Source organism: Podarcis raffonei, chromosome 2 (genome assembly GCF_027172205.1).
Source record: "Podarcis raffonei isolate rPodRaf1 chromosome 2, rPodRaf1.pri, whole genome shotgun sequence".
In the NCBI taxonomy this organism is placed as follows: Eukaryota; Metazoa; Chordata; class Lepidosauria; order Squamata; family Lacertidae; genus Podarcis; species Podarcis raffonei.
The window spans coordinates 36,564,702-36,584,545 of NC_070603.1; the positions used below are offsets into that span (position 1 = coordinate 36,564,702).

Genomic DNA, 19,844 nt, shown 5'->3' on the forward strand with positions numbered 1-19,844 from the left:
TAACACTTTTACATCACTTTAATTCTCATCCACCATCCCTCTTGTTGTAGTCCAGGGTCTTGACATATCGATTGTCTCTGCCAAATTGCTTAGAACATTAAGGACCAATGTAGTGTTCAAACAAAGCAGTATGATAATGCACAGATGAACATTTTAACCCTCCAACATGAATATAGGTGGCTTTCATCGTTGTAAAACTGGCAACAGAAATCCATCATGAATATTTGAACCGCTTGAGAGTAAAGGAGACCTCACAATGTTTGGGACTTTACCCACAACTTTACACAATGCCGCTAATACTTTAACTGTTAACATTAGAAGTTTCTCAGACAATTTTGAATCCGAGTTCATAAAAATCACAGCAATGGATGAGAGTAACTTTGCTCTAATGCTCAGGATTCATAGTAAACCTATCCCAAGGTATTGCTTATGTTTAAAGCCATCTGGGAGGGCTTTTAAAAGACAGCATCTCAACAAGATGTGCATACCTAGGTAGCCGTGATGAGACAGAAAGGTAGTTAAGTTGTGTTGTGTGCACTTTTGCATACATAAATGGAGGAAACTTTACTTGCTGAACAGTTAAAAGCCTGTCCTGGACTTGCAGTTTTCTTGTCTGTAATTTAATATGGAATGATATACATTTTAAAATGTGCTTGAGTTGGAGGGAAAATATGTTGGGGAAAGGTGAAGAACAACCCCCCCCCCCCCAAGGTAAGTGAAGAAGACACTCTGCATGGTACTTTTGAAAGCCTCGCCTGTGTTTTTGATAACTCAGGCTATTAAGGGAGAGTTTCAACATTACAAGTCGTTTCTATTTTTATCAGTCTAGAAGATACTGTATGCCTGGGCTCTGTTCTTACAACCTCTAGTGTGAATTAGAATTGCCATTTCACCCATAAGGCACTTAAACCGTGCCTGGGTGTGCCAGAATATCTGCTTGCATGGCTGGTGAAATGTAGCTGTTTTAGCATCCTGTTGCCATGGCTATTGGGACCATTTATTGTTTGGCGTCAGAATGTGGCTATTGATAATTAGTTAACAAATGGGTTGTTTAGTCCACAGCAGGTTTTTGTTTTCTCATCTTTCAATACAAGTATTTGAATGCACTCTCAAGATCCTATAATCCAGGTGTAGTCAATGGAATGCACTCAATAAGTTGCTGGACACCAACCTCCACCTGTTGCAGCTATTCCAGCAACACCTGAAGGGCATGTTGGCTGCCCCTGTGTATTCTCTATTGTAATGCCGTAAACAAAAAAATACTCCTTGGTAGTAAAGCTTCTGACAGCAATTGGCTGAGCAGCTATGACACCATGGAGTGTTAATTAGTCTTCTAACTGCTGAGTTAATGAAAGCTGACTTATTGAAAGCAAGCCCGATGCTCAGGCCAGGCAAAAGCTTGAGACGTGAAATTTCTGGAACAGAACATAGTATACAGTATCTGTCTTCAGTTTGACTGGGAAAAGGTCCTATGCAAGAGGCTGAGATAAGAAGAGCTGTTGTGAGCCAAGGACCTAAGTGGTTTGGCTGCTACAAAGCGTGCCAAAAGGATGATTCATACATCCTCTTTCTAAGCTTCTGGTGCCTCATGTCCACAGTGGCAGTGAGTATTTGGAATTCTCACACCTCCACTGCTTTAGTCATTACACTGTAGAAGGAGCCTGTGTTGTAATGGTCAGAGCCACTCTCAGTAGGGAGCTGGGGGGCAGTGAGCCAAGACGAAGGTTTACTACTGGTTCAATCGTAGACTGAAGCAAAGAGCTGGTGGAGTTGATAAAGTGGGACTTGGGGAAAACCCCTCACATGGTGATTTGAGTTGTTAAAATAACAAGGTGGCCAGGAGAGGGGGTTTGGAAGCTGACAAGAACTATGGCCAGAGGTGTAGAGTTTCTTAGACCTTCAATCCCTTTAAGTCCACTCTCAGGAATAAGTATTTCATCAGGTGCAGTTTTTCTCCTGTTACACCATCACACGTGATAAGGAAAAAGCTACCTTGATCTAAATCTTCCTTCAGCTGAACTGTTAAAAAGAAATAGGGTCTGGTCCTAGAAAATGAAAGGGAACAACTGGGCCCAAAGCGGGGAAGCAGGGCTAAATGGATTGGACCAGGCAGAGCCACTGCAGAGCAAAGGACTGGGTCATGTTCCAGGGGCTCCCTCAAAGGGAACTGCCAGATCAGTATGGTGGGCAGCATCAGGCTTGCTTCCCTTTTCTCCATCTCTATGATAGCTAGTAACACTGAGTGGGCTTTTGAGTAGCAGCCACCAGGCAGCCAAGCAGTGACTGTGGCTGGTACCTAGTGATCTCTCACCCCAATTGCCCAGTCAGAGTGGAACGACAGCCTTAGGCCTCCAGTAGTTGGCAAATGCAACATTCTTGCTTTTAATCAAACAGTTATCAGAGTAAATACAATTAACACTAGCTGCTTTTGTGAACTGTCTTGAAGGGAGTGTTTTGTTACTTAGCAGACCTTAAAGAGGTTGGTAATTTGTCATATAAGTATGCTATTCATTCTTACTAATGACCAAGCGTTCTATTGCTTAGATCAGGAATGGGGAACTTAGGGCCCTCCAGGTGTTACTGGACTACAGCTTCATCAACCCCAGCCAGCATGACTCAATGACCAGGGAGGCTGGGAGTCATTGGACCTCAACAACCGAAAGGTACAAAGAAAAGGTTATGCTAGACAGTTGCAGGAATCTTACAGGTCAAACACTAGCACCCTAGGAGAACACAGCACAAGGGGTAGGCAGTTTCACTGTTAGCTGGAGGCTGCCATATAATGGGACTGTCTCAAAAAGATTTGAATTTTGCATACCTTCTCAGTAAAATGTTTTAAGAAACACTGCACTGGGCAGCAGGCAGAATCACCCTATATGTTAATAGATAGCACTATAGAATTCTCTCTTAGGGACGCAACAGATAAAAAACTGTTCTAGATTTACCATTGTGCATCAAGAGTACAGCTGTGTAAAACACACAGGAAGGTATTACATGGATGTTTCTATACTTTCTGGCCGATGTGCTTTAATTTTTGCCCATGAAGGAACACAGAATACCACCAGAAGCAAATCCCATTAGACCGTACTTAATCTTACAAATTTACTCACATACTGTAGCAAGAGTCTTAAAATGTTATATACTCTTGTTACATGGCCAGCTAGGCAGAACTGGAACCTAGGGCTCTATAGAGGAGGAGAGGTAGCACATTCTAGTTTCTACCATGACTTTGGAACCCCTTAGCATCATGCTATGTTATTGCTGATCAAATTACCTAGACTGCAGTAAAATGTACCTATGTGTAGATGGTTTCACAAGAGGAAGCTCTGCTGCACCCATATTAAGAATGGCTCCAAAGGCAGTAAGAGGGCATTGCACATTCCAGCAGTGCAAGAAGAATCACACCTCCTTCCATAGAGCTTGAAGACATGCATGACTAGAGAATTTATGAAGTCAAATCTCTGTAAGCAATTGAATACACAAGATTTGCTGAACAAGAACAGAAGGCCACCACTAGTATCGGTTTTTAAAACAGAATGCAATGCCTATTTGCACCCTGATCTAGCTGGCTCCGAGAACTGTTGGCCAGTGAAATTGAAATACCTGGGCCTCACGGCATCAGTCTCTTGACACCCAGACCCATAATAATGCTTCCCCCACCCAAATAGCATCAACTTTATGGCACTGCCGATTCATGCATATTTCCTTGCACATTTCTTTTCTCTCTTCTATTTAAGGAATGAGGATGTGGGAATGATAAAGAGAATCTAATCATCCATGGTAATGTTGCGGAAGAGGTAAGCCATGGATTCCCCATTGTGGATTCGGCGGATGGCTTCAGAGAGGATCAAACTGATATCCACAGTCTTTATCTTGGGACACTGCAGTTTCTGCACTTCATGAGGAACTGTATTGGTGACCACCACCTAGCAGTGCACAGGGAAGTAAAAAGATTAAATTTAGAAATGTGGCTGAAACATAATTCACAGGATCTGACTTTTGAAAAATAAAATCAAACCAGAAGTTCCTTGATGGGTCACCAAACACACACAGTGTGCATTTGCATTTAAATTCCTTAATGGAAATAGAGGTTGCAGCCAACGTTTTGAGATTGTGTAAGGTATTTGCATTTGATGCCCCGCAATAGTTGGAGGTGTCATTAATATAATTATTGCAAGAACCACAAAGAAAACTATAAAGCTGCAAGAGAACAGGGCAGCTGGTAGTAAGGAGCACAGGAGAGGCAGCTGAAAGCAACACCTGGCGCCTCTGCTCCTCAGAAACAGCTGCTGCTGCCTGAACTGCTTGAGATAAACAGATGGGCCAGAGAAAGGAGGGTTGTGAGTGAGCAAGCAAGCTGAAACACTAGTTCTAGTATGAAGTGTCAAGTAATAAGCTCAGCAGCACCCACTCACTGAAAAAGCAACAATTCACCTGGACCAAAGGTGGCTGGGGCATTCAATGCTTGTCTGCCTAAATTTAAAACCTAGGATTTAAGACAAATCTAGCAGTACAGCTGCAGTTTTATTTAAATAGTGCTAAAATCCTAGAAAGACACTTAGACCTACAATTTCCCATAATATCTGGTCATGGGGAAAGCATATTGAATGGTGTTCAACTAAGTTTTACTCAGAGTAGACCCCCTGAAATGAGTGGCTAAGTTAGGTCCATTCATTTCAGTAGGTGTAATCTGAGTACAACTCAGTGTTTTGCATAGATGGGCACTGTGTTAATTGCTCTCTACTGTAAACCTCTAGGTCAGAAGACAAAATGCACCACAAGTGCATTGCCACTGTAGCAATCTGCTGCATTTTCCTGCTTGGAAAAATGCAGCCACATCGATGCAGCTTCAAGTTTCTACAAGCAGTAAGACAAGGAGGAAGGAGGCACTATAGCACAGCATTCCTCTTGGTGGGAAAAATGTTATGGTCTGAAGCAGGGGTCAGCAACCTTTTTCAGCCGTGGGCCAGTCCACTGTCCCTTAGACCATGTGGTGGGCCAGACTATATTTTTTTTTTGGGGGGGGGGGAAGAAATATGAACGAATTTCTATGCACCATAAATAACCCAGAGATGCATTTTAAATAAAAGCACACATTCTATTCATGTAAAAACATGCCAATTCCTGGACCGTCCGCGGGCCGGATTGAGAAGGCGATTGGGCCGCACCTGGCCCACGGGCCTTAGGTTGCCTACCCCTGGTCTGAAGTATGAGATTACTGAGACAGGCAGCCACCACAGCACAGCTCTGTGTTTCTGTAGTCAGAAAACATTTAAGTGCTGAGCTATAGTAGTGGAAGAATGGGAATCCCTGTTTGTAAGGTTCTTGTTTAAACCAGCCATTCTTTTTCTTGGAGTAATGAACCAGTAGCATTTGGTTTCAATCTCAGCAAAACTCAACTCCAGTTAGTTTACCATCTACTGAAAAATATATGCTGCAGCAGGGCAGGAGGCTAGTCCTCAAGATGTTGTACTACAATTCCTGTCATTCCTGAAAATGGATCATTCTGCATGGGGCTGATGGGAATCCTAGTCCAGCAACAGCTAGATTCATGCAGAAGCCAACTGTGTGTTTATATATTCAGAATGTGCAACAGTCTTGTACTCCATATACAAATCTGTCAACTTATTGATCAATCTAAATCCATCATTTGCTATTTAAAACAACACTAATACACAAACAAGAGGGAATCTTGCCGATAGAGCAATATACCAAGACTTGCCTCATCAATTGATGACTCTTCAATTAGACGTGGAGCATCAGCAGACAAAAGCCCATGAGTTGCCATGATGAAGATCTTATAAGCACCACGCTCTTTCAGGATTTCTGCAGCTGCCACAAAGCTTTCCACATCATCAATGATGTCATCCTGAGAAGCAAAACACATCCCAGTTAAATCTGGAAGTTATTAGCAAGCACAAACTGCTCCACTGTCCCACAAGCAGTATGTAACCACTTTGGCAAATCTGGAATAATCTGAAGATGCTTCAGTGTCTAACCTAAAGTTACATATGAACTTTTGGTACATTGCCAATAAGGATTTCAGTAGCAGGTATTTATACCAGCATGGTATGAGTCTGCTTCCTGGACAGGGCTAAGTTCCTATAATGAGCACATGACAGGCACAAACTTTCCAAAGATTTATGAAGGAGTGCTGTTTGGAAAATATACATGAAAATGCTTCTTTGGGCAAAGATATATTTGAAAATACAAAAATGGCTTTGGTTAGCTCTCTCTCAAGGAGAGGTACAGAATGCAAGCTGCCCATGCTCCTGGTTACAAACTCAAGAAGTGTCTTGTGGAAAGGCAGGCACTAGGAAGCTAGTCACACAGGCTACACAAAATGTAATGGTTTGGCACAAGGCCCTGTCAATTTTGTTGACTGTTTGAGAAACCAGAATAGGGACCTTTGGGTAGGAGGTTCTGAAAAGCTTGTTCATATGGAGTTCTATTACACAGTGGCAACATGCAGACTATACGAGCTTGGATAGGCCAGGATGTCTAGTCTTGCATCTTAAAACAATGATCCCTCCAAATGGAAAGGCTACTGTACCTAGACTTTTGTCCAGGAGGTTAGCAATGAACCCCAAAGCTTCACTCAGTGAGGTGTCACTGTCTATCAGAGTTGGATTTTCTTTCCAGATAGAAAACTAACAGGAATTTATACCACAGCCTCATAAGCCCAATTAATACTGGAGGATAGCTTCCTTATTTAATTAGTAGGGAAAAAGTGAAACCAGACAATACAATGTGACTGTTTAGTTTTCCTGCATGGCTTCTAGCCCAGTCCTGAAATCCCAACTGCATCCAGGCATAAATATTTGAGATGTAATGAAACCTAGGGAAAAAATCCCATTTGTCATCATGGCCTTTTAGTTCCTTACCACAATGATGGCAATTCTACCTCCAACATCTCCAACTACTGTTATTGGTGGCTTCTCTTTGGCCATCATAACTAAGGAATAAAAAACCCAACATCAGAATCACAGCTTCATTGTAATATGCATATTCATCTTTCATGCTTTGTATGAAAGAGACCTCATACTGGACATTTTGTTTCACTTAAATGAAAGACAGTTCAAATAGCAGCTGTTATTATTACTGAACATAAACAAACCTTGTCACATTTAAGCAATTCTGAATGAACTGTGTTGAGGCACAAAAATTAAGTCTCACAGCACTGATTTCAGCCACCCTTTAAAAGGTCATCTTTAGATAATCCTCAAAGGGGAGGGGAGGAGGAGGGGTGGTGGTGGTGAAACTTACCGATATTTAGGGTTTCACTTTTTGAAATTTGAAATAGCCCAGGTTTTCAGGACCAGTCCTTTCACACACAAATCACAAATCACCCAGTTTTCATTTTAGAAAGTTAATGCAGGGAGAGAGACTTCTGGCATTGCCATTTAACAACTGATTGCAGATTATTCCTGGATGTGTGCATGACCTCTGATTTAAAAGCAACTTAATTGTGCTTGGTTCCTTATCTCCCTTTAGGTAGCTACAAATTATTATGTGTGCAGAGTTTGTTTCCTCAGCAGAGAATTCAGATGGCTCTTACATTGAATTGCCTTGCACATCAAACCAAAGGAAAATAAAAGTAAAGAAAAATGCAACAACATACAGGGTAGCTCCAGACCAGTGTGCAGAGTAGTATTTTTTACTGTTGGAGGAGAGTGACGTCCATCATCCATGTCTTGCTCTGTGCACTGAGCCTCCCCATGGATAACCGCTAGTCCTAGCCGTAGCCGCTCTGCATAAGACTGGGCCCTACATAAAAGCAACAAGATATTAGTGGGGTGAAATACATTCACTTTTGAAAAGTCCTCTGCTTTAGCTCATTTCCATGTGCTTCATTTAAACAGGATTCAGCTTGGGAAAGGAGTTTGCTTTTTCAACTAACAGTAAGTAGTTAATGCTTAAGAATGTTGCTTTTCACTATTGTTTTTCAATTTCCTTTTAACAAAATAGACTCCATGCACAATCACCTTCTGCCACTTTAATATGAAAAGCAGATGCTATTTATTCTGGAAGTGTGTCAAACACTTCCAAAACATGATGCTCCTTTCCTCTGTCTCTGTAATAACTTCAAATGTTGAACTGAAGATATAGCCTAGGTCTGGATTAATCTAAATAGCTGTGCTGGTGGAAGCCAGGGCAACAAGTACCACTAACACAATGGGGCTCCCCCCACCCCACACTCAGATCAGCCCTGGAAGGTTGGAAAATTCCTCCAGAACAGCATGCAGGAGGAGAGGGGAGACCATTCCATCTGGAAAGCAGAAATCCTTGTGCTGATGGGAGTGATCTCCTAAGCATTATTTTACATTCCACTCAGAAGTGAAAAGAGGAAAGTGTCTCAAAGTGATAAACTGTTCAAAGTATTCCAGAAACAGTGCCTCCAAAGGTTCAAAAATATTTGTATTGGTATTCACTGGAAGCTGATGTAATTGAACAAGAAGAATCAGTACACACAAACTGTTTTTTCTATTGGCATGGATGGACTGATCCCAAGCCTTGGGGGGAAAAATCAAGAAAAACCCCTAAGCAGTTTACATATATTCTTGGTTTCCTTCAGAAGGTCTATGGGGCCACACCAGAATAGTCACATAAGAGTAATACAGCTAAGTTATCGAATAGTAAACAGATATGGGAAGGGATGAAGACTGTGCATGCACCAGGTCCAAACAGGTTGAAGATGCTGCAGTTACATCAACTGTCACTCCATTTTCATTTTTATAAAGAGAGAATTACCACTTCAATTCAGGAAAACTAAGGGAGACATGTCAGTTGCTCTTGAGCTAGATACTGAATAAAGCTCTCCAAATATACCGGTAGGTGGTGGTCAAGAAATGCATTGGGCTATGCATCTTTTAAACACTCTATCTCCCACACTGATGGTTTTCCAGTGGCCATCCTATATTAAAAAACTGCCCTAGGTTCATGCCTATTAAATTATATTAAGAAGATCTTTCCCCACACTATCCTTCCACAGATGAACTTTTTGCAGCCCAGAGGGGGATGAATTTATCATATATCTTTAAAATCTATTTTAGGGTTTCTCGCTGGTGTTTTAAGGTATGCAGTAGAATAAGTTCTTGGTGCATCTCCTTGCTATACTTCTGATAAAAAGAAACTGTTTCCCAGCAGAGACTGTCACTTTCTCCAGCAAGAGAGAAAACAGAACCCAATCACCTTTTGATTTTCTTTTCCCAATTCCTCACATATCAACCATTTAATCTCTAGCGCTAAGGCATCCTTAAACATTGTCTGTACAAGCTGATTTTGTAGGATTTATTCACATCAAAATTAAACTGTATTTACCTCTTAGCAGCATCAGGACTCTTTGCTACAATTACTGCATTTCTGTAATCAGGAATCTGGAGCACATTGAAACCATGGTGAGACTTTAAAGCAGTTAAACTCTGACACAGAATGAATTAGATTTTTTAAATAAATAAATAAATAAATAAATAAATAAATAAATAAAAATTGCTCTTTTGTTACATAAGATGACAGCTGAGAGCAATGCTATCATCATTCTCAGAACACTGGAAGACATTCAAGTAAAATTGGCTTTTAAATAGTTCTACACAGTTTTTACTTTCATTGCTGCAGGATGTTTAAGTAATTAGACCCCATCCATATATATATATTTGACTAGCCTTAGCTCAGGGCCACACTAAAACATGAAACCATGGATTCATTAACAACCACCACAAGCAGGTAGAGGCAAAGTCAGAAGAAAATCTATGAAGAAAATTACCACCAGTATTAACCAAGCTATCAGCGAACGTGTCCCAACATGCCAAGCAGCTTGCACTTTTAGCAAAGAGGCTGTTAAGATACATTACTGGGATCCCCTTTAACAGCAAAGATTAGTTGCCTATAGCAAGCATAAGCAATATATAAGTCTAAAAACGACCAGCACTAAACAGTGTTCTAATCAAGCTGAGATTACAGCAGTACCTTGGGTTAAGTACTTAATTCGTTCTGGAGGTCCGTACTTAACCTGAAACACCACTTTACCTAATGGGGCCTCCTGCTGCTGCTGTGCCGCCGGAGCACGATTTCTGTTCTCATCCTGAAGCAAAGTTCTTAACCTGAAGCACTATTTCTGGGTTAGCAGAGTCTGTAACCTGAAGCGTATGTAACCCAAGGTACCACTGTATAACTATTGATGGATCAAAGTAACTTCACCTCTTCTTGTATATACTGAAGCAAGAAAGGGGAAGCCCTCAGGTTATCAACAGGAAAGCTGAAAAATCCCTGGATTTCTTTTTGATGAAGATCCATAGTGATGATGTGTGTTAAGCCTATAAAAAAGAAAGAACATACGTTACACCAGGGTGCTAACTGCCAGCCTAGGGGCCTGATGCACACACACACACCCTCGCAAGACCTCACTAAATCTGACAGCAATAGCTGATGGGGGAAAGAAAGTAAAGTGGACATGGTGCTGAGGTGGGTGAAATGGTGTAAGCTTCTTTCCTTCCCCACCCCACTCCAGTGGCCTAATGCGGATGAATGGATCAGCTGAGGAGAGGGAACATGTGCAATGTCTGTGTGCATGCGAGGTAACCAGCTCCCTTTTGGCCACTTCCACCCTGGGGTTTAGCAAAGGTTGAATGTGACTCTCAGGTTAGTTCATTAAACTCACTGAAGAAATGCAGTAGGGTATCAGTCACATTGATGTACCCAGGTAACATGGGTTTAAAGCACTTCTGCTCAAAGAGGTAGTCTGCAGCCCAGTGCTGCTTCACTAGTCATTGGCTGCCAGTCCATGGTGGCTCCATCACAGCCAAGGTTGGGCAGGATGCTTCAGGAACTCAATATGGCACCAGTCCCTGGCACATGGTGAGGAGGGCAGGGCTTGCCAGTCCACCAGATCACATAGTTTGAGAAACACTGGTTTAAAGAATCTCATTCACAAATTTGACTCCTAACAGGTAACTGATCTCTTGGGTTTGGGTATCCCATCATGATTATTGCTACACACATTTCTGCATTATAGGTGACAGGGACCACTGAACCTTAGATGGATGTACCGGATGTTGACTCACAACGGACTTTGGCACTGAAACAGTAGTAACACGTAGAGCAAAAACAAGACAAAAAAACCCCCACTGCTTTATGCCAATGTTTTTGTGCAATATTTACAACAGGGCTTTTTTTTTTTTTTTTTTAAAGAGCCAGACAGGTTTTCATCCAAGGTTCAGTAGGCCCCAGACAACAGTCCTCCTGTGAACTTTGTTACTTTAGTGGTCACCTTTGCTGCTCCAGCCTTTGCAAACTTATGTCTCTCAAAAAGAGGCCTGGTCTCCTACCCACAGTGAGCAAAGCCAGGAATTTTAAGGATTCCATTTCTATTTCACCCTTCGTCTAAGAAAAAACATGTATGTGTGTTTTTTACCCTCTATTTTATCCTAACAAACACCCTGTGAGAAAGGGGTGGTGAAATTCAACCACTGTTTCAAGGGCACCAAAAGAGTTTCTTGTTCTATTATATAAAATCAAACTACTAGTTTGAGGGTAGCTATTTCTACTTTTCTCTGAATAGAAATCACTGTTAGTATTACAAATGCCATCCCAAATATGTGGCTTGTTTTAGGATTATTTTTGGCTGTTCTTTCTGCAAAAAAAAGAAATGTATTCTTACAGCAGGAAGGTCTCTCTCTGCAAAAACAGCCACTCACTTCTTCAGGGTCAGATCCATTGTGGGAGGTAAAATCTTGCTGCTTCTGGTCAGCTCACTCACCTGCTTTGGCCAACATGGAAGCAAGGAGTTTGCAGACTATAGAGCCTCTCTTCCTCATCTTGCTTTGTTTGCTGTAGGGGAAGTAGGGAATTACCCCAATGATATTTTTGGCACAGGACGTCCTCAGTGCATAAGCCATGATTAACAGTTCCATCACCGCAGTGTTCACATCTCTGAAATTGTTCAAAAATATTAATCAATAATCCATCTGCCAGTCAAATTCTAGAAACAGCTTCTTCTAAGAAGAAGACAATGTCAGCCAAAATAATGTGACCAGATTTTAAAAAATCATTTATTTCATTTCTTAGACCACAGCAAGCAAAGTCATTTTTTAACCTAAACGAAAAGTTTTCAAAGGAATATTCACAGAATCTCTGGGGTTTTGCAGAAACTTGCCAGGGGTTTCTGAATGCAAATATCAGAAATGGTGGAGACACTGCCCAGTAAACAGCTTGTGCACCGTTACCAATCTTATTTCTTTATTCCATAAAATACAGCTTGGTTTTTTTTGCAAACAACCTCAAAGCAGTTTACAAAAATGACATTATCCATAAAAACTCAGTTAAACACAACTATTTTAACGTTTAACCAAATAATTAAAATCAATGATAAGCTGAAAGCCAGATTAAAATGCATGTCAACTGCAGAGCTTGTAGCCAGGGCTGCTGCAACAAACAGCTGTCTAACCCTTTGGGAGGCAAAGGCACGAGAGGGCATCAGAGGAGGGAGGGAAGGAAAGAGGGACAGAGGCCAGTGTTGCCCGTGGCACCCCTGAGCATCATTCAAGGCACCCCAGGGTGCCACGGCACACTGGTTGAAAACCACTGCACTAAAAGATCAATTCCTTCCAAATAGAGGGTATTGTGGCATCTGTGGCAGTGTTAATGTTCACCATGTCAACATGTATCAAAAGTTCCTTTGCACCAGCTATAGCTCTTTCCTTTTTACATAGTGCCTGACAGACCCATTGATTACCAGTTTCAAAAAAGAATGTGTGTGTGTGTGGGGGGGATGTTAGCAGTAGCCTTTTGCAACAAGGAGCTAAACAGTGTTGGCAGAAGGTGAAAAGGCCTAAACATGCCTAATCACTTGCTGAAGGTATTAGGGGAACTCTGGACCTGGAAGCACTCTAGGAGCACACTCTCTGAAGCACAGTGAACATTCAAGCTGCAACCCTTCTTTCATCTGCACTTGGCGTTCCACCAGATTTGGACCACAGTCTTTCCTGATCATCTGAGATGATACCCTTAGGAGTCTTTTGGCTCTCAAAGACATGTGACTGATTAAGTCTGTGTTTTAGCCAGCTGCTCTCATTTCTTCCACTGTAAGCTTTCCCTTGGAAAATTAAACCCCCATTTATCTTGACACATTTGCCAACGTTCTCCAAATTGGTTTGTTCTGCCTCCTATCTCCACCACACTGCACTGTTTATATACACAAAAAAGCTTTGTTCACCATCAAGGAAGTAGCCAAGAATTACATAAAACCACTCCATCCGCCAAGCAATTAAGACAAAAAGTTAACAGTGCACAATTTCCCCCTTCTGTGGCTTAAGGTGGCAGAGGCTAAGGAAGGACAGTCATTGTTTCCTAGGACTATGCATTTCACAAGCTATCAACTTATGCTTATGATTTTAAACTAAGATTCATAATGACCAAGTATGAACAACAACAGACCCAATGCTTCAGGCACATTTACATGTTAAGGAAATAGGCCTAGGTTAAAAGTGTTCAGAAGTCTCAAGGCAGGAAAAACGGGGAGTGGGAGAGAGAAAGAACACAAGGTCTTTCCAGCATCATAGATATACAGTACTTACACGAATCTAATGCACCACTGAATCTAAAGCACGCCTCGATTTTCAAAACTTTGAAATAAAAACAGTATTTGCTGGCAAATGTAAATCTGCCATCAAATCTAATGAGAACCCTAATTTTTGTGACGTAATATGGCCCAAAAAGGTGCCCATTACATTTGAGTAAATACGGTACATGGTAGGATACCAACTATGTTACTCCTATCTATTCTTACTCACCATTCATGTCTACTGCAGTGCTGGTTCAAAAGCCATCATCCCAGCCCCATAATGCGCCTCATCATCTGGGGCATTAAGCTCTTACCAGACAGAGAGGTTTGTGCGAACTAGAACAGAATAGTTCTTTTTTTATTCTTTAAGGCTATTTCTGCACCCCAAGCTACTAACCTAGATATGTGCAGGCAAGCAAGCTACACCATATCTGGGAGGCAGGAAGAAGAAAACTGCTTTTATAAATTGATTTGAAAGGGTGCCTTATACATATACATCAGAGCTGTTGCGTTGCAGCTTTGCTGCGATTCAGACCTTCCCAACACCACAAACTTAAACAGCACCCATGAACTGCCCTTGCTGCTCCCTGGATATTATTATTGATTAAATTTCTATCCTGCCCTTTCTCCCAAAGTTGACTAGGGCAGGTTGTCTGCATAGCAGATAAAGAGAGTGGCAGCTGATGCACTTCACATGGGGAAAGGATAAAACCAAATCCCAGGCAAGATAGGATCATTTTTTGAAGCTACAGCACACAGCCAGATAGGCAGGGAACTCCTGGGCAGATAAGCTGTAACTAAACAGCACTAAAGGCTATCAAGCAGGAACATTACTGGCAAGAGGCATTTTATTATAGAGTTCTGCTATAAAGATTAATCTAGTTAAAGGAGCAAGAACCTTTAAAAAAAAAAAAGAGGATCCCAAAATAGCAAGTAAATGGAAGAGTAACTAACATAGTCTTCAGGAGAGCTTTGCAGACTGAGGAATTGCATCGGGTTTTAATTTACTGTCACTTTTAAGTGCCACATTAAAGTGTCGGATTTAAAGTCCACACTGTTGGTGTAAAATATTAACTAGCATTAATAACATCATGGGCTCTCTTGTTAATGATGGTGAATGGGTAGTAGGGATGGCAGAAGTATATTTACACATGTAAATAGAGAGGAAAGAATCCAGAACAAATCCACTCAACCAGAGTTCCCACATATCCAAGGATGTGGGTTTATAAAATTCAGAATTCAATCCACACATACACACACAAAACTCCCACAAACCCTCACCTGGGTATTGTCTGAATAATGAACACATCCTGACCTCGAACAGATTCTTTTATTTCAACCCTTGTTTCTGTAAAGGAAGCACAGATATTTGAAAATAATCCTTGCAAATTAGCCTAGCAGTACCTAAGTATAAGCAGCATGGCTGGAATGGGGTGAGTGGGTTTAAAGACTTAACAACAACAACAACAACAACAACAACAACAACAACAACTTTATTACGGTTGTAGACCAGCATAAAGACTTCACAAAATTAAAGTAATAAAATGCTTTCCAAGTGTGCATTTGAGATAATGGATGTTTAGAGTCTGTCTGATAGCTTGAGCCTGCCTGATGTATTGTGGTCTTTTTAAACTTTCTTTTTTCTTTTAGCCTTCCTAGGGTTCATGTTGCATTCTAAAGCAGTTCACAATTTAAAGCTGGCTGGAGGAATATCCGTGTTGTGATCAGTGGACAGGGGCATGTGGTTTAGATGTGGTGAGCGTGGGAAGGGATTTCTAGTGCATCCAAACAGGTGGGAGGACTGCAAGTCCTACTCTGCCAAGCCATTCCCACCACCGTCCATCAGCGCAACTTGTCCAAAACTCTTCCAAACCATTCCACCTAAGCTCTGCCAATGGATGCCCCTCCTCATTAGCTGAAAGAACAAAGTTAATCATCCATGTTGAAAGGCAGTATACTTTTTTGAAAACCAGGTGCTGGGGACAAATGGGGAAACACTGTTGTCCTCATGCCCTGCTCATTAGCCTCCCAGAGACATTTGGTTGGCCAAAGCTGGAAACACAGTAATAGGCCAGATAGGCGCAAGGGACTTGGCCAAGGTCACAAAACTAGGTACAAGAGGTGGAATCGGAACACAATTATCACTCCACAGTGGTACAAATGTGGTTCCAGGAATGAAAAAATGTGTTGTGGGGGACAATGTTTGCCACCTAGAGCTCCTTAGAGGAAAGGTGGGGTATAAATGTAATTTTAAAAACAGTTGTTTTTGCAAGCGTAAAAAAAAGCACAGTAAGTCTTTAATACCCATATTGAATAGATTTATCAAAGGCTCACTCAGCCGTTGACAAACAAGTCTTAGCGATTTTATGTAAGTGTTGTGGAAACAGCCAGAAAATCAAAGGGCTCATCTCTGGGTTCTGAAAATAGGAGAATAGTCATTGGGGAATGGCCTTGAGACTTAAAAAAAAAAATAATTTCCCCCATGGGATTTTTTTCAATTTTGGAATATCTATAGTCTGTTCTTCAGTAAATGCTCTAGAAGAAAAAGAAAAACCTGACTTGCCTCCATTGGTTTCCTGATATACCACAGATTTTCCGAGCTCAGCACCAAGTCGCCTAGAAAGAGAGACACACAGAGAGATTCTCAACAATACCTTACTAACATAGGAATTCTCGCCATGCAATTCTAGAACAGCAAAGCTAAACTCAGCACTAAAAGACAGGGCTTACTGACAAACTGCTGCCTGCCACAACAAAGTTTCAATCCTGCTTGTTGGTCAGAACAACACTCCTGAAGCAACTATTATTATAGTAAGAGCAAACACTCACACATATCCAAGTGGCTTAGGATATCTACCCTGAGTTTTACAGCTAGTTTAAGTAGAATTTTAAAACTAAAGCCAGGGCTGCAGGATTCTTAAAGCAAATTTCCCATTAAAAAGAGGGGACTGAAAAGCATTTCAGTCTGCATAACCTGGTCTAACTCTTCCTAGGATACTGGATCTTACATAATTCTGGCATTAGAAATTTAACTGGGGGAAACTGAAGTAGGCCTCAGATGGCTCAAACGTTCTAGGAACAAAGAGAGATACTAAGGTATACAGGTAGAAAATTTATTCAGTTGTCTTCTAGCTGTCCCACCAGCAGGGGAAGTTCATCAGATGGTGACATGGGATAGGACCTTATTGGTGGTGCTATCCCAATTATGGAATGCTTTCCTTCTAGAAGTACTATTAATGCCAACATTGCTGACAAGGGCAGAACTAGGTTATGATCCATCTGTTTGCTTGGGCATTTATGGGATGTTCTGTTGCTGCTATTGGTGTGCTGGAATTTTTATTCCTACTTGTTTTTGTTATGTTGTAACTCTCCCTAGGATGAAGAGATGAAGGACAAGTTATATACATCTTAAATAAATTTAAAAGAACCAGCTATTAATTAGAAGTCATTACTAAGCAAATATTTTAGCAAGCATGTATGCATTATTTACAAGATAAGCAGTTACTTAATATAGTACATTTCAACTTCACAGGCTCTTTCAAGTTACACTGAAAAGCTATTTATGCTTCAAGATATTATAATCAGAGATTTGTTGGAACATGAACATCAAACCAAAAGCCAGTTTGCTTATTTGTTTTTGATATTTCACACAACACATTAGAAGGCTACCCCTTTAATCAGCTTTACGGTTTCTTTTTCATAGCCTTTGTGAGACATACTGATCCTAAACCTTTCTGAGATGGGGAAAAGCATGAGCACACATTTCTGAGCTTAGGACAAATCCAAAATAGAAAGTTAAGGTTCATAAGCTTTCCAGGTTGTCAGTTTTTCATTTTCAAAAAGTATAATGAGATTATTATTATTATTATTATAAATATAGAATAAGAGGCTAACTAAATTATGCTTTACTGCTGTTTAAAAGGTCACAGATTTGGAGCACAGTCATCCTGAAAGTGACAACAGCAACACAGAATGAATGTCTCTTTTTTCACTCTAAGCACCCTTGAGATGCTAACTGGACTAACCAAAGGGGTTTGCCCAACTTCTTTGGGAGATCTCCAATGTTGTGCCAGTGAATGTAACGGAATTCCTTTTCCTCACCTCCCTGCCACACCCATCTTAACAGGTATCCACCGGCGCCACAGGGTTCCCCAACCGTCCAGAGCAGATTTGGGAGGATTGGGGGGGGGGGAGAGAAGGGGAAGTTCCACCGCACAAGCAGGTGTCAGCTGTGCAAATGGGTTGCCATAGGATACCATCTTTTGGATTGAACTAATGCTTGATCTGCAGAAACGGGACCAGAAATGCTTTCACCAGTGATGGGTATATTTCTTATTCTGGCATTTGTGATACCCAACAAATATTTGTTTCCCAATTTGTGCATGGCTTCAGAAGCAGAGGCTTGCCCCTGTAGTCACAATGACTACTTTGCCTCCACAGTCAGAGGCAATATGCTTCTGAATACCAGTTGCTGGAAACCACAGAAGGAGAGAGTGTTGTTGTGCTCATGTTCTTCTTATGGGCTTCTATTTGGCCACTGTGATAAGAGGATGCTGAACTAGATAGGCCACAGGCCTGTTCTAGTAAATCAATTATGTTAGTACTGTACTGCTAAACTTCAGAGGCACTCCAAAGCGGAGGCCCTCCTTACTCCTTCCAACTGTCTGCAAAAGTCAGACCAACATCAGACACAAGGCAACACCCCTCTCCCAAGTCAGGGAGAGACAGGGTTGATGCAAGAACAGATTTTAGCAGTCCATCAATACCAGACAAATGTTGCAGACCCACGAACAAAAGGGTAATTATTATTTTGTTTCAGTTTCAAATTCTCCATCCTACAGGAGATAAGGTAGTTAACAGTGTACTAAGAGGAAAAATGGTCAAGATTCCCAAATAAAATATGGCTATACCACATAAAACAGTTGAAAACTACAAACTCTCTTTAATAAAGCAACAAATGGAATCAACAAATGTGCACACATTGTTTATAATACAGTACACCATGAATGCTTACTTTACAAAAGGCTCGGTAAAACTCAATTTAAAATATTTAAATCTGATTAAATTGTCGCTTAAAGCCCCAACCTTTTAAAGTGAAAATAAAGAGTCTTAAAAATTGGGCTCACCAAAAGTAATGCTAAGCACTTGGGTGGGTCACGCATTCTTGAAGTAGGCTGAAGTGAAATATGTAAACTCAGGCATGTGGCAAAAAGCCTATTTTAGGAAATATGTCTTACTTTCCAGTTCGTATACTGTTTAATTGCAACTCATGAATACGGGAGAACAAGATGCATAAAAACGTGAGACACTCACTCAGTGATTTTCTTCGCCAGCTCTGTGCAGGCTGCTGTGGAGTTTGCCGAGAAGACCCGGTAGCCACTTCTGGCTGCGTTCATTGCCAAGGAATCATACAAACCCCTTGGAGCTCGAGGGTGAGAAAACACAGATCTATAAGGTAACAGCAATTTCCTTGGCATCCTCCTCTTCAGCCTCAAGACTACCAGAGCGGGGGGGGGGGGAGGAAAGCAGTTTACAAGCAAGGTCTTCCCCAACCCAATTATTACAGCAGACCAGAATTATTACAACCACCACAAATGGAGTATTTCAAAGAAGTTAAGAAGCCCAACAAGTCAGATCAGTGTTAGTGGTCTTTACATGTCCCCCTAAAATACTACATATAGAAGAGGAGATACTATTTGCATAAACAGGTCAAGCCTCTAAGAACTAGCATGCAGAAAGCTTAGTGTGAGGGTTGAAATTTAAAAGCAAAGTAAGTATGCAATGCAAAAAATGAGAGGAAGGGCAACAAGGAGTACAACAACGAAACTTGTTTACATACAAGAAGCAAGGTGGGGTAGGCAGACTCGGGAAAGAGGGTTTCTCAAGACAACAGGAGTAGTGGCGGAGAGAGAGCTTGGCCACACACGCGGCCAGCACCAGAGAAAAGTTGCACTGGAAGTAGGCAGGGCAAAGTCTTCCTGGGAGATATGGGGCAGAGGAAGCAGGGAACACCTTACTTTAATATTAGCAATTAAAAAAAGAAGGAGGCGAGTGCCTTCCAGAGGAATGAAAGGGAATCAGAGGCGTGGAGCTACGAGACGGGAACTTTCGGAATAAGGAGAAGCGGATTTTGAAAGGGGGTGGGGGTCGGTTGGGTGGAATTCGGAAAACGATGAAGGTGCAGAAGGATCAGACTCTCTCAGGCCACCCAGAGGAGACTAGGCTGGGGTGGGCAGCTGGAAGCGACGGGGGGGAAGGTTGGGGGGGTCTAAAAATGAGGAGGGAG

At 41.5% G+C, this 19,844-nt stretch overlaps 1 protein-coding gene across 1 annotated transcript; it reads right to left on the bottom strand.

Annotated features, from left to right (window-relative positions):
- PRPSAP1 (phosphoribosyl pyrophosphate synthetase associated protein 1) lies at positions 1 to 19,827 on the bottom strand. Its single transcript, XM_053376004.1, has 10 exons — positions 18,872 to 19,827; positions 16,122 to 16,174; positions 14,840 to 14,906; positions 11,756 to 11,928; positions 10,198 to 10,313; positions 9,322 to 9,377; positions 7,622 to 7,767; positions 6,885 to 6,955; positions 5,723 to 5,869; positions 1 to 3,926 (listed from the first exon to the last, which is right to left on the bottom strand). Exons 1-10 carry the CDS (start codon positions 19,033 to 19,035, stop codon positions 3,768 to 3,770), a joined length of 1,152 nt encoding a protein of 383 aa, XP_053231979.1. The 5' UTR covers positions 19,036 to 19,827; the 3' UTR covers positions 1 to 3,767.
- Between the last annotated feature and the right edge of the window lie 17 nt (positions 19,828 to 19,844).